This window comes from Palaemon carinicauda, chromosome 7, assembly GCF_036898095.1.
Source record: "Palaemon carinicauda isolate YSFRI2023 chromosome 7, ASM3689809v2, whole genome shotgun sequence".
In the NCBI taxonomy this organism is placed as follows: domain Eukaryota; kingdom Metazoa; phylum Arthropoda; class Malacostraca; order Decapoda; family Palaemonidae; genus Palaemon; species Palaemon carinicauda.
The window spans coordinates 3,421,703-3,434,741 of record NC_090731.1 but is presented as its reverse complement, the minus strand read 5'-3'; the positions used below and the strand labels follow the sequence as shown (position 1 = coordinate 3,434,741).

Sequence of the window (13,039 nt, the reverse complement as noted above, 5' to 3'; positions counted from 1 at the left end):
GAACGAGGAACAGGGATTGCTCCACATCAACTGCAAGGAGCTACTAGCAGTTCATTTAGCCCTGCTGAACTTCAAGTCCCTCCTGCTAGGCAAAGTGGTGGAGGTGAACTCAGACAACACCACAGCCTTGGCTTACATCTCCAAGCAAGGAGGGACCCATTCGAGGAGCCTATTCGAGATCGCAAGGGACCTCCTCATTTGGTCAAGAGGTCTAAACCTCACTCTGGTCACGAGGTTCATTCAGGGCAATATGAACGTCTCAGCAGATCGCCTAAGCAGAAGGAATCAGGTCATTCCCACGGAATGGACCCTCCACAAGAGTGTGTGCAACAGACTTTGGACCTTGTGGGGTCAACCTACCATAGATCTGTTTGCCACCTCCATAACCAAGAGACTTCCGCTGTACTGTTCCCCTGTTCCAGACCCTGCAGCAGTTCATGTGGATGCTTTTCTACTGAACTGGTCCCATCTCGACCTTTACGCATTCCCACCGTTCAAGATAATAAACAAAGTTCTGCAGAAATTCATCTCGCACGAAGGGACACGGCTGACGCTGGTTGCTCCCCTTTGGCCTGCAAGAGAATGGTTCACAGAGGTACTTCAATGGCTAGTCGACATCCCCAGGACTCTACCTCTAAGAGTGGACCTTCTACGTCAACCTCACGTAGACAGGTTGCACCCAAACCTCCACGCTCTTCGGCTGACTGCCTTCAGACTGTCGAAAGATTCGCTAGAGCTAGAGGCTTTTCGAAGGAGGCAGCCAGTGCGATTGCCAGAGCAAGAAGGGTTTCCACTCGTAGAGTCTACCAATCTAAGTGGGCAGTCTTCCGAAGCTGGTGTAGAGCCAATTCAATATCCTCTACCAATACCTCTGTGACCCAAATAGCTGACTTCCTTCTACATCTTAGGAATGAGAGATCCCTTTCAGCCCCTACGATTAAAGGGTATAGGAGTATGTTGGCTTCAGTTCTCCGCCACAGAGGTTTGGACCTTTCCTCCAACAAGGACCTTCAAGACATTCTTAAGTCTTTTGAGACGTCTAAAGAGCGTCGTCTATCCACTCCAGGCTGGAACCTAGACGTAGTCTTAAGGTTCCTTATGTCATCTAGGTTCGAACCTCTCCAGTCAGCTTCCTTCAAGGACCTTACCCTCAAGACTCTTTTTCTCGTCTGCCTTGCAACAGCTAAGAGAGTCAGTGAGGTTCATGCCTTCAGCAAGAACATTGGTTTCACGACCGAATCTGCAACATGTTCTTTTCAGCTCGGATTCCTAGCAAAGAACGAACTTCCTTCACGTCCTTGGCCTAGATCGTTTGAAATACCTAGCCTCTCCAACATGGTAGGTAACGAACTAGAGAGAGTTCTTTGCCCTGTCAGAGCTCTCAAATATTATCTTAAGAGGTCTAAACCTATTCGAGGACAGTCAGAAGCCTTATGGTGTGCCATCAAGAAACCTTCGAGGCCCATGTCCAAGAACGGGGTTTCGTATTATATAAGGCTTCTGATTAGAGAAGCCCATTCTCACTTAAAGGAGGAAGACCTTGCATTGCTGAAGGTAAGGACCCACGAAGTAAGAGCCGTAGCTACTTCGATGGCCTTTAATAAAAACCGTTCTCTGCAGAGCATAATGGATGCAACCTATTGGAGGAGCAAGTCAGTGTTTGCATCATTTTATCTTAAAGATGTCCAGTCTCTTTACGAGAACTGCTACACCCTGGGACCATTCGTAGCAGCGAGTGCTGTAGTAGGTGAGGGCTCAGCCACTACATTCCCTTAATCCCATAACCTTTTTTAACCTTTCTCTTGAATGCTTTTATTGTTGTTTTTATGGTTGTTACGGTAGGCTAAGAAGCCTTCCGCATCCTTTTGATTTGGCGGGTGGTCTATTCATTCTTGAGAAGCGCCTGGGTTAGAGGTTTTGTAGAGGTCCTTTAGTAGGGGTTGCAACCCTATATACTTTAGCACCTTTGGGTTGATTCAGCCTCCAAGAGGAACGCTGCGCTCAGTAAGGAAGACGAACTTAAAAAAGAGGCAGAGTAACGGTTCAATTCGACTTCCTTACCAGGTACTTATTATTTCATTGTTATTTGAGATAACTGTTATATGAAATATGGGATACTTAGCTATCCTTTAATCTTGTACACTGGTTTTCACCCACCCCCCTGGGTGTGAATCAGCTACATGATTATCGGGTAAGTTTAATATTGAAAAATGTTATTTTTATTAGTAAAATAAATTTTTGAATATACTTACCCGATAATCATGATTTAATCGACCCTCCCTTCCTCCCCAGAGAGAACCAGTGGACCGAGGAATAATTGAGGAGGTGTCAACAAGAAGTACTTGAGTACCTGGCCACAGGTGGCGCTGGTAAGTACACCCCCTTCTAGTATTGTGATAGCTGGCGTATCCCTCCATAGAATTCTGTCGGGCAACGGAGTTGACAGCTACATGATTATCGGGTAAGTATATTCAAAAATTTATTTTACTAATAAAAATAACATATTTTGTACTATTTTAGTTCTAGAAATAACCTAGTTCTTTCCTTCACACCATCCCACCTCCATCAGAGTACGAGAGTCAGCAATATAAAGATCAGAGGAGGTTCTTAGAAATAAACTGAATTTTGATAATAGAATTTATGTTTCTATACTAACTAGATGTTTATGTACATGTCCACCCTCTTCCCCACTGACTTGTAAGATCAAGAGAACAGGGAATAGTTTTGACTTTGAGACTGAAATAACAAAGTGACTCAGGCACATCATTCTTTTGCTTCTCACCATTAACCGCTAGAGTGTACCATTACTTCACCAGAGGGATGTGTCAATTATAAAGAAAGAAAATAGAGTTTTTAACATTTTAGGGGAAAAGGTCAGTAAATTAAGCTTCTAGAGAAGAAGCAATGTGTACATCAGTATGTACATAAATTCTACTATTAAGATTCCCTTTTTTGGTGTAGATAATGGAGACTTATGGTATATGAAAAACATTTGAAGATGTCTTGACTGTTTAGTGATAGAACAAGTTATTTAATAGATAAAAATTCTAGAATGGAGAACATTCAGTGGATCCTTGGCTAAAAATGTTAAACCTTGTATGAGAAAGAGATTTTAGTATAAGAGAGCATAGTTTTATTTTAGATTAAATACAGTATCTTCTCCGATAATAATTTGCATGAAAAATATATATTTTTATTTATCTATTTATTAGAACCTATAATAATAGACTCGTGCTGGGAGGAACGTAGAGAGTAGAGGTCCCCTTTTTTGTTTTTGTTTCATTTGTTGATGTCGGCTACCCCACAGAATTGGGGGAAGTGCCTTGGTATATGTATGTATGTATAACTTATCTTTCGATTTTCAGCCAAGAGTCTCGGAGCAAAGTCGTCGCTTCGACACTCTTGTGGAGACGGCAACTTATGATCCTCAACCCGGCCCTTCCTCCGAATCTGATCCCCTCCTGCACAGTAATGATGTAACGCAAGTTCAGTCTGTCCATACACAAGAACAAGTACCAGACTCCAGGAGAAGTGGTGGGCGACTTGTTTCACTGGATGTCTTTCGAGGGTAAAAACATAATTTTAATGATAAATTTTCTAATTTTATACTCACATAATGTTCATATTATTTGTTCTACGAAAGCTCGGCTATCGACATTTATGCCTAGAATTTAAAGATTTCCCATTTTATTTCCTTTCAATAGACTCGTGCCTTCAGTGAAGTAAGAGATAATCTAGTAGTGAATGTCAGGAAGCAAAGTTGGGACTTGCCAGAGAATCTTCATCGTTTTAGTCTCTGTCGTGTCGTTTTGACACACCCCATCCTCCAGATTGTTGTGTTTTTTAGTGTATTTAAACATTTCCTTCTCTGGATTTGCTAGCAACTACTGTGTATATTTTTAAGGGAATTACTTCTGGTCTAGTGGTAATAAGTGTTCCATTAGATAAGGGTGCTGATGTTGCACAATGGATTACATATTCAAGTTTCTCGCATAGAGCCTCAAATTCTTTATTTACTTTTGACCCTTTTGTTGCAAAAACTTTACATTCCCACAATCCTAGTCAGTCTTTTATATAATTAGATTGCAAGACAGAAGCAGGGTGACCAAGTTTTGAAAGTTGAAGTAAGGGGCACTTAAATTGGAGAGGTAGTTGAACAGTATAGACACACAGCTTATGTGAAGTTATGTACGCACCACACAGTGACGTAACAAGAAATCCTTCTCAACTGGGTCCAGATGGTCCAGGACCTACTTCATTGACTTTTGTTTTGAAGTGTATTCATTGTAGGTTTTGTTACAAACAGCTTTTCATTACATGTGTTAAAGCATCACAGTATTGCAATCAAGCATGTTTTGCACCTTTAAAGTATATTATAACTAAAGTGACTTAACATGATACTGAATAAATTGCAGACAATAAATTACATATGATGAAAACCTTTTCACAATAATCCTTTTAATATTAATTTCCTCATTGTTGTTAGTATGTTATTTTTTGATTGTCAGATTTTACACTGGATCCAACTGCTCTCAAGAGATGGTGTTTGGTTTGAACATCTGTGATGAACTCAGAACTGGACAGTGTGAAATTGCACTTCATCTGTAGCGCTGGCTTGACCAGTTCTATAATTTACCCATTGTTTTACAAAATGTCACTTGACATGTGACAAATGTCATAAATATGGGACAGTCAGATATGGGGTATCTGGTCACCCTGGGCAGAAGAGTGAGTTAGTAGTCTGGATCCTAATGTCCCTCCACTCGCCAAAGTAAACACCCTAAAGCAGCCTCGTATTTGTGGATGGAGTGGCTTATTGTATGATTCCTTTAGAGCTAATGTTTTTTTTGATAAACTTTCAGGTAAACTTGATCAGTTGCATTATATTTCAGGTGGCAGTGCACTTAGTTTGCTAGCAAGCTCGGTGACTTGCTTATCACTGGTTAACTCTAATGGGGCAAATGTTGTTACTTGTACTTCTACCACCAAAATGAGTCCCTTGAAAAATAAAAGCGCTGCAACTTCTGTGCAAAAATATAAACAAACAGGTAAACATGTAATGTCTCGGTTCATCCTTTTGAACAAGAAGATCAGGTCAAAGAAATCACACAAGAATACCCTGAATGGGACGAGGTATCTCCCTTTTAAACCTTACGTAGCTGTATTGCTGAAAAACACCCAAACAAGTTCCTAAAGCTAAGTCCAGATGCCATTATTCTTCCTTGTCTAACATGACGATTACTTCCAAAACTTTTTATACCCCTACAATCGATAAATTGTTATCTCAAATAAATAGAAAAGTTGGTAAATCTGGTTTTTGTTCAGTGTTGAAGCCTTCTATACATCAAAGATGTTTGAATGAAGGCATATTTTTGCTTTTTTATTCATCTCGATTCGATGTAATGCCTTCATTTTGTCAACAGGCCTTACGTATTTAAGTGATTATGATATGATCGTAGGACTACCCCTCAAGTATTCACCAAGATTGATGCTCCCATCTCAAGTTAATTAAGAATTCAGGTATCTCAAAATAGTTAAGAATTCAGGGATTAAAAGTTCTTTTATACCATGACGATTGGCTATTTTCAAGCAATTCATTGGAAAGTATTTGGATTCAGTAATTGGGGTTGCCCAGGTTACTGGATTGGTTAGGGATCCTGGTTAATTTGAAGAAGTCTCTTTTAGTTCCAGCTCAGAAGATTCAATATTTGGGAATGGTAGTAACAACGGTTCCTTAACGTTTTTTTTCTTTTATCGGAGAAAATGATTCAATCTTTTTTTATTGCAAAAGTTCAAGATGTTAAAGCCTACTTTGATTCGAATGTGTTTGAGGCTGCAACTTGTATAGCTAGGAAAAATACAAATTGTATAGCTAGGAAAAATACAAATTGTATAGATAGGAAAAATACAAATTGTATAGATAGGAAAAATACAAATTGTATAGATAGGAAAAATACAAATTGTATAGATAGGAAAAATACAAATTGTATAGATAGGAAAAATACAAATTGTATAGATAAGAAAAATACATATTTCTATTAAAATCTGTTTTAAAGACGTTCTGTAATAATTGATTATATGATTAATTAAATCATTGTCATGTCATTTTACACTCATTTCAACATTGTTATTTACAGGACTGCTATTGCTATCATGATTTTTGTGAATTATGGTGGAGGAAAATATTACTTTTTCATTCATGCCAGATGGAATGGTCTAACTGTAGCGGATTTGGTCTTTCCATGGTAAGCATTTTATAATATTCTGGATTATTTTATAATTTAATGTTTATTTTCTTTTCATCATTGCTCTGTCGATGTCTCACAGGATGTAGATACAGGAGAGGGGGTTCCCAGCCCCCTCATCCTGTCCCTTTTAGTCGCCTCTTACGACACGCAGGGATAACGTTGGCGCTATTCTAATTGTTTTTATGCCCCCGCGGCCACAGGGGGCATAACTTTGGTCCCTTGTTAGGCTGGGAGGAACGTAGAGAGTAGAGGTCCACTTTTTTGTTTTGTTTCATTTGTTGATGTCGGCTACTCCCCAAAATTGGGGGAAGTGCCTTGGTATATGTATGTATGTATGTATCATTGCTCTGTTATTTGACACTGACCATTGAAATCAATCATTCAATCAATCAGTATATATAAAAGATATTCATTGCTCCATGGCAAGGCCTCATACTGTATTTCCTTAAGATTAGTCTCTTCTTCTTCCTCACCGTTATCCCCTACATTAGGGGTTTGGTTGCTGATGCGCCCTCTCCAATGCCTTCGATCAAAGGCATCTTCTTCCACCAAACCTCTTCTCTCCATATCATCCTTCACGTTAGGACTAGTCTTAACTGAGAAATAAAATTTTGTGTTTATTTTATTTGTTTACAAACCCCTTTTTTGTAATCTTGTTTTGTTTATGCTATAATGTAATTAAAAATCAGTCCAGGAGTGATGTATTTTAGTCATTTTTATTCTTATTTTGAAGGTTTCTATGGATAATGGGTGTCAGCCTCACCTTCTCCATTCGGTCCCAACTTAGACGCGCAACCAAGCGGTACATCATTGTGCTGAAAATTTTGAAGAGATGTGTGATTCTCTTTGCACTTGGAATTGTCATCAACAGGTAAAGATCATGACTGTTATTTACCTATGAAGTTTTCAACTTAAGGAGAGCATTCATAAATGTTGTTTATTTATTTAATATTCTGATAAGACTCCATTATTTAATGAATGCTATTTTCTGTGAGGGATATTTATCTCTTAAAAGAATTAATTGCCTTGTCAAAGCTTTCATTATTTTTGCAGTGATTCCTATATTAAATCAAATATATAGAAGTTTTATTTTTTCAATATTAAACTTACCCGATAATCATGTAGCTGTCAACTCCGTTGCCCGACAGAATTCTACGGGAGGGATACGCCAGCTATCACTATACTAGAAGGGGGTGTACTCACCAGCGCCACCTGTGGCCAGGTACTACAGTACTTCTTGTTGACACCTCCTCAATTTTTCCTCTGTCGTGCTTCCGGCAAGACGTTCTGGGATACGCTTATGATCTTGGAGTATTGTTCACGGCTTTTGGTGAAGTATTTCTCTCAGATTTCGGCTGTCGCTATACTGGAAAACTTCTATATTAGCTTAGATAGCTTTTATTTAGTTCTGATTAATGGTTAACGATCTTTTTGCTTGATTTGGAATCCCCCTTGGCTAACTCTTTGATTCAAGATGTCTGACATTTCACAAGCCCCACCCCATAGACGATGTAGGTCTTGTAATAGGCGTATTCCGAAGGCCTCGGTAGATCCTCACACCGCTTGTTCTGACTGTAGGGAAAGACCCTGTCAGTTGGAAGATCGATGTGAGGAATGCGCCGGACTTTCGGAACTTGAATTTGTCCGATTCCTGAAATATTCAACCAAGTTAGAGAGAGAGAGAGTTAGGAGGAGTTCTTCTCGCTCTTCACTTTTTTCCTCACCTCATGATCCCCTACCTTTTCCTCCCCCTGTAGTGGCTACCCCCGAACCTACTATTTGCCCTCAACCTGATATGTCTGTTGTTTTGCGTGCCATTCAGGCTTTAGGTGACAAAGTGGAGTCGGTGGTTAGTGATCATAAGTCTCTTATGGCCGAAGTCAAGGAACTTAAGGTCAAAAGTGCAGTGGGAGGTAATAGTGCCAGTGCTGTGACAAGTGCTAGTGTCAGTGCAGTGCCAAGTGCTAGTGTCAGTGTCAGTGTGGTGCGTGAGGGTACTTCTGTGCGTGCCAGTCGTCCTCCCAGTCCGGGACCTCTTGCAAGCTCCCAAGCCCAGGGGAGAAGCAATGTCGAAGGGCAAAAGGGTTCGGCAGGCCTTGATCGGCGCACAGAAGTATCCTCGGTGGTTGCGGGCGTGTCTTACAGAGACCGTCACTCCCACCCGCAGACGATTGAGCCCGTCTTTTACTCGTCTGCTGAAGAATTGTCAGGGAGAAAACGCTGGACTCAGGTCTCAAGACCTCTCAAACGCAAAGTCCAGACCTCAAGAGCTCTACAACCTGGCTGCAGTCATTGGATTAGCTCTGACTCTCCGCAGTCATCAGGTGACTGCACACCTCCTAAGAGGGGTAAGGTGCTGCCGCAACAGACCTCATCTTCTGTTAAGGCTTTGCCTCAGCAGACCTTAGTGTCTGCCGACCCCAAGTTGACTTTACTGCAGTCCATGCAGTCACAGCTTGCGGTCTTAATGCGTGAGTGTCAGGCTGAGAAGGTTACACCTCCTCCTGCGATCGCTCCGCCTAACCGCAGTCCAGTCTGCCAGGCGTACGATGTTGAGGCTCCTCAGGATACCTTACCGCGTACTGAGTTGCCAGTTTCCAGCGGTGTGCAGCAACCTCCGCCTTCCTTAAGGCAACCTCAGCAATGGGAACAGGAAGCTTATGCCTTACTTCCTCCGCTTCCGCTTGCGGTTCCACCAGTGAGGCAACACTCTCTTGAGGTACGACAACCTCTTCCATCCATGAGGCAGACACCTCAGCTCTCGCTGCAGCGACCTCAACCCTCCTCAAGGCGAGAGCCTCAACACCTTAGCCTTGCGCCTCAGGAACCTCAACTCGCGAGACAAGAACTGCGTTCTGCGCAGCCGCTACCTCAACTCTCGCAGCTCACACCTCAGGAACCTCAACTCGTTCCTCAGGAACCTGCTACTGCGCATCCGCAACCCTTACAGCAAGCGCAACTCTTGAGTCAAGACACTCATGCCAGGAGTCAGCCTCCTCAACCCATGCGCCTACCTTCCGCTACTCTTTTTGACCAGCCTTTGCAGCCTGAACCTCAGGTTTTAACTCATCAACAGAGACTTGAGGATGAAACCACAAGCGTTTTTGCACCCGCTTGTTCAGATTCTGCTGTTCAGCATACCACTGTTCCATTACCTCTCACTTCGCTACACTCTGGTGATGAGGTTTCTGATGAGGAAGCTGCGCACCTGGATCCCTCATCAGACGTGGAAGAATCCAAGTCTTCTCCTCCACCTATTGACTTTCGTAAGGTCCTGGCTCTTTTCAGAGAGGTATACCCGGACCATTTTGTCTCTGCTACCCCCCGCTCTCCGCCATCTGAGTTTTCGCTGGGCATGCAGCCTGTCAAGTCAACATATACTAAGCTCGTCTTTGCAAGGTCCTCTAAGAGAGCTTTAAGAATTTTAGGGGAGTGGTTGCAGTCTAAGCAGCAACTAGGGAAGACTTCCTTTATGTTCCCACCGACTAAGCTCACTTCTAAAGCGGGCGTATGGTATGCCACAGGAGAGGAACCAGGCTTGGGAGTACCTGCCTCTGCCCAGGCTGACTTCTCAAGTTTGGTCGACTCTCCTCGTAGAACAGCAATGAGGCGCTCTAAGGTTTGCTGGACCTTCTCCGATCTAGACCACTTCCTAAAGGGTGTATTTCGTGCCTTTGAGATGTTCAATTTTCTTGACTGGTGCCTGGGGGCCCTTAGCAAGAAGACCTCCCCTGCGGACAAGGACTCGGCCATGCTTTTAATGTCCTGCATGGATAAAGCTATTAGGGATGGATCTGGCGAGCTTGCTTCAATGTTTGTGTCAGGAGTTCTTAAGAAAAGGGAGCAACTTTGTACCTTCCTTTCTTCCAGCATCACACCTTGTCAAAGGTCTCAACTCCTTTTCGCTCCGCTCTCTAAGTTCTTGTTTCCCGAAGAGCTTGTCAAGGACTTGTCTGCGGCCCTGATTCAAAAGGACACTCATGATCTTGTGGCCTCTTCAGCTCGTAAGACTAAGGTTGCTCCCTCAGTCCCCAGGACTTATCGCACCCCAGTGGCTGATACTCCTGCTACGAGGTTTATTCCGCCCTTTCGTGGTAGAGCCCCCAGCCGAGGAAGCTCCCGTCCAGACTCTTCCAGGAGCAAGTCTAGGAAAGGTTCCAAGACTTCAAAAGGCAAACACTGACTCTCCTCCTCTCCAGACAGCAGTAGGAGCCAGACTCAAGATCTTCTGGCAAGCCTGGGAAAAGAGAGGTGCAGACGCCCAGTCTGTCAGGTGGCTGAGGGAGGGTTACAGGATACCATTCTGCCGCAAACCCCCTCTGACCACTTCTCCCATCAACCTCTCTCCCAACTACAAGGAAAAGGACAAGAGGCTAGCGTTGCACCAGGAGGTGTCGCTCCTGTTACAGAAGAAGGCAGTGGTTATAGTCCGGGACCATCAATCCCCGGGCTTCTACAACCGTCTCTTTCTGGTGGCCAAAAAGACAGGAGGTTGGAGACCGGTGCTGGACGTCAGCGCGCTCAATGCTTATGTCACCAAGCAGACGTTCACTATGGAGACGACGAAGTCGGTCCTAGCAGCGGTCAGGCAGGAGGACTGGATGGTCTCGTTGGATCTGAAAGATGCTTACTTTCACGTTCCTATTCATCCAGACTCCCAACCTTTCCTGAGATTCGTTTTTGGAAAGGTTGTGTACCAATTCCAAGCCCTGTGTTTTGGCCTAAGCACAGCTCCTATGGTGTTTACGCATCTGATGAGGAATATTGCAAAATTCCTCCACTTATCGGACATCAGAGCCTCCCTTTATTTAGACGACTGGCTGTTGAGAGCCTCCACGAGTCGTCGCTGTCTGGAGAGTCTCAACTGGACTTTGGACTTGATCAAGGAACTGGGTCTGTTAGTCAACTTAGAAAAGTCCCAGCTCATTCCCTCCCAATCCATTGTTTACCTGGGAATGGAGATTCGGAGTCAGGATTTTCGGGCTTTTCCATCGGCCCCAAGGATAAGCCAAGCCCTAGATTGCATCCTGAGCATGCTGAAGAGGAGCAGTTGCTCGGTGAGACAGTGGATGAGTCTCACAGGGACCCTTTCATCGTTAGCCCTGTTCATCGAGCTAGGGAGACTCCACCTCCGCCCTCTCCAATTCCATCTAGCAGCTCATTGGGACAAGGATTTGACGCTCGAAGCAGTCTCTATCCCGGTCACCAAAGAGATGAAGACCACTCTCTTGTGGTGGAAGACCAATCTCCTTCTCAGGGAGGGCCTATCGTTGGCGATTCAGACCCCCAATCTTCATCTCTTCTCGGTTGCATCAGACTCGGGCTGGGGCGCGACCTTGAACGGACAGGAGTGCTCGGGAACGTGGAACAAGGAACAGGAAACGCTCCACATCAACTGCAAGGAGCTACTGGCAGTTCATTTGGCCCTATTGAACTTCAAGTCCCTCCTGCTAGGCAAGGTGGTGGAGGTGAACTCCGACAACACCACAGCCTTGGCTTACATCTCCAAGCAGGGAGGGACCCATTCGAGGAGCCTGTACGAGATAGCAAGGGACCTCCTCATTTGGTCAAGAAGTCTAAACCTCACCCTAGTTACGAGGTTCATTCAGGGCAACATGAACGTCTCAGCAGATCGCCTAAGCAGAAAAGATCAGGTCATCCCCACGGAATGGACCCTTCACAAGAGCGTGTGCAACAGACTTTGGACCTTGTGGGGTCAGCCGACAATAGATCTTTTTGCCACCTCCATGACCAAGAGGCTTCCTTTGTACTGTTCCCCAGTTCCAGACCCAGCAGCAGTTCATGTGGATGCTTTTCTGCTGAATTGGTCCCATCTCGACCTTTACGCATTCCCACCGTTCAAGATCATAAACAAAGTCCTTCAGAAGTTCATCTCGCACGAAGGGACACGGCTGACGCTGGTTGCTCCCCTTTGGCCTGCAAGAGAATGGTTCACAGAGGTACTACAATGGCTGGTCGACGTCCCCAGGACTCTCCCTCTAAGAGTGGACCTTCTACGTCAACCTCACGTAGACAAGTTGCACCCAAACCTCCACGCTCTTCGGCTGACTGCCTTCAGACTGTCGAAAGATTCGCTAGAGCTAGAGGCTTTTCGAAGGAGGCAGCCAGTGCGATTGCCAGAGCAAGGAGGGTATCCACTCGTAGAGTCTACCAATCCAAGTGGGAAGTCTTCCGGAGCTGGTGTAGAGCCAATGCAGTTTCCTCTACCAATACCTCTGTAACCCAAATAGCTGACTTCCTTTAACATCTAAGGAATGAGAGATCCCTTTCAGCTCCTACGATTAAAGGGTACAGGAGTATGTTGGCTTCAGTTCTCCGCCACAGAGGTTTGGACCTTTCTTCCAACAAGGACCTTCAAGACATCCTTAAGTCTTTTGAGACTTCTAAAGAACGTCGTTTACCCACTCCAGGCTGGAATCTAGACGTAGTCTTAAGGTTCCTTATGTCGCCTAGGTTCGAACCTCTCCAGTCAGCTTCCTTCAAGGACCTTACCCTCAAGACTCTTTTTCTCGTCTGCCTTGCAACAGCTAAAAGAGTCAGTGAGGTTCATGCCTTCAGCAAGAACATTGGGTTCACATCCGAATCTGCGACATGTTCTTTACAGCTCGGATTCTTAGCTAAGAATGAACTTCCTTCACGTCCTTGGCCTAGATCGTTTGAAATTCCTAGCCTTTCCAACATGGTAGGTAACGAGCTAGAAAGAGTTCTTTGCCCTGTCAGAGCTCTGAAATATTATCTTAATAGGTCTAAACCTATTCGAGGACAGTCAG

At 44.1% G+C, this 13,039-nt stretch overlaps 1 protein-coding gene across 1 annotated transcript in view; it reads left to right on the top strand.

The window, feature by feature from the left end:
• The window catches only part of LOC137643813 (heparan-alpha-glucosaminide N-acetyltransferase-like), a 98,849-nt gene that overhangs the window by 50,775 nt on the left and 35,035 nt on the right, over nt 1–13,039 (top strand). The window contains exons 6-8 of the mRNA XM_068376502.1: nt 3,366–3,568; nt 6,138–6,245; nt 6,982–7,119. Of these exons, the coding sequence (XP_068232603.1) occupies nt 3,366–3,568; nt 6,138–6,245; nt 6,982–7,119 (449 nt within the window). The remainder of the gene's footprint in view (nt 1–3,365; nt 3,569–6,137; nt 6,246–6,981; nt 7,120–13,039) is intronic.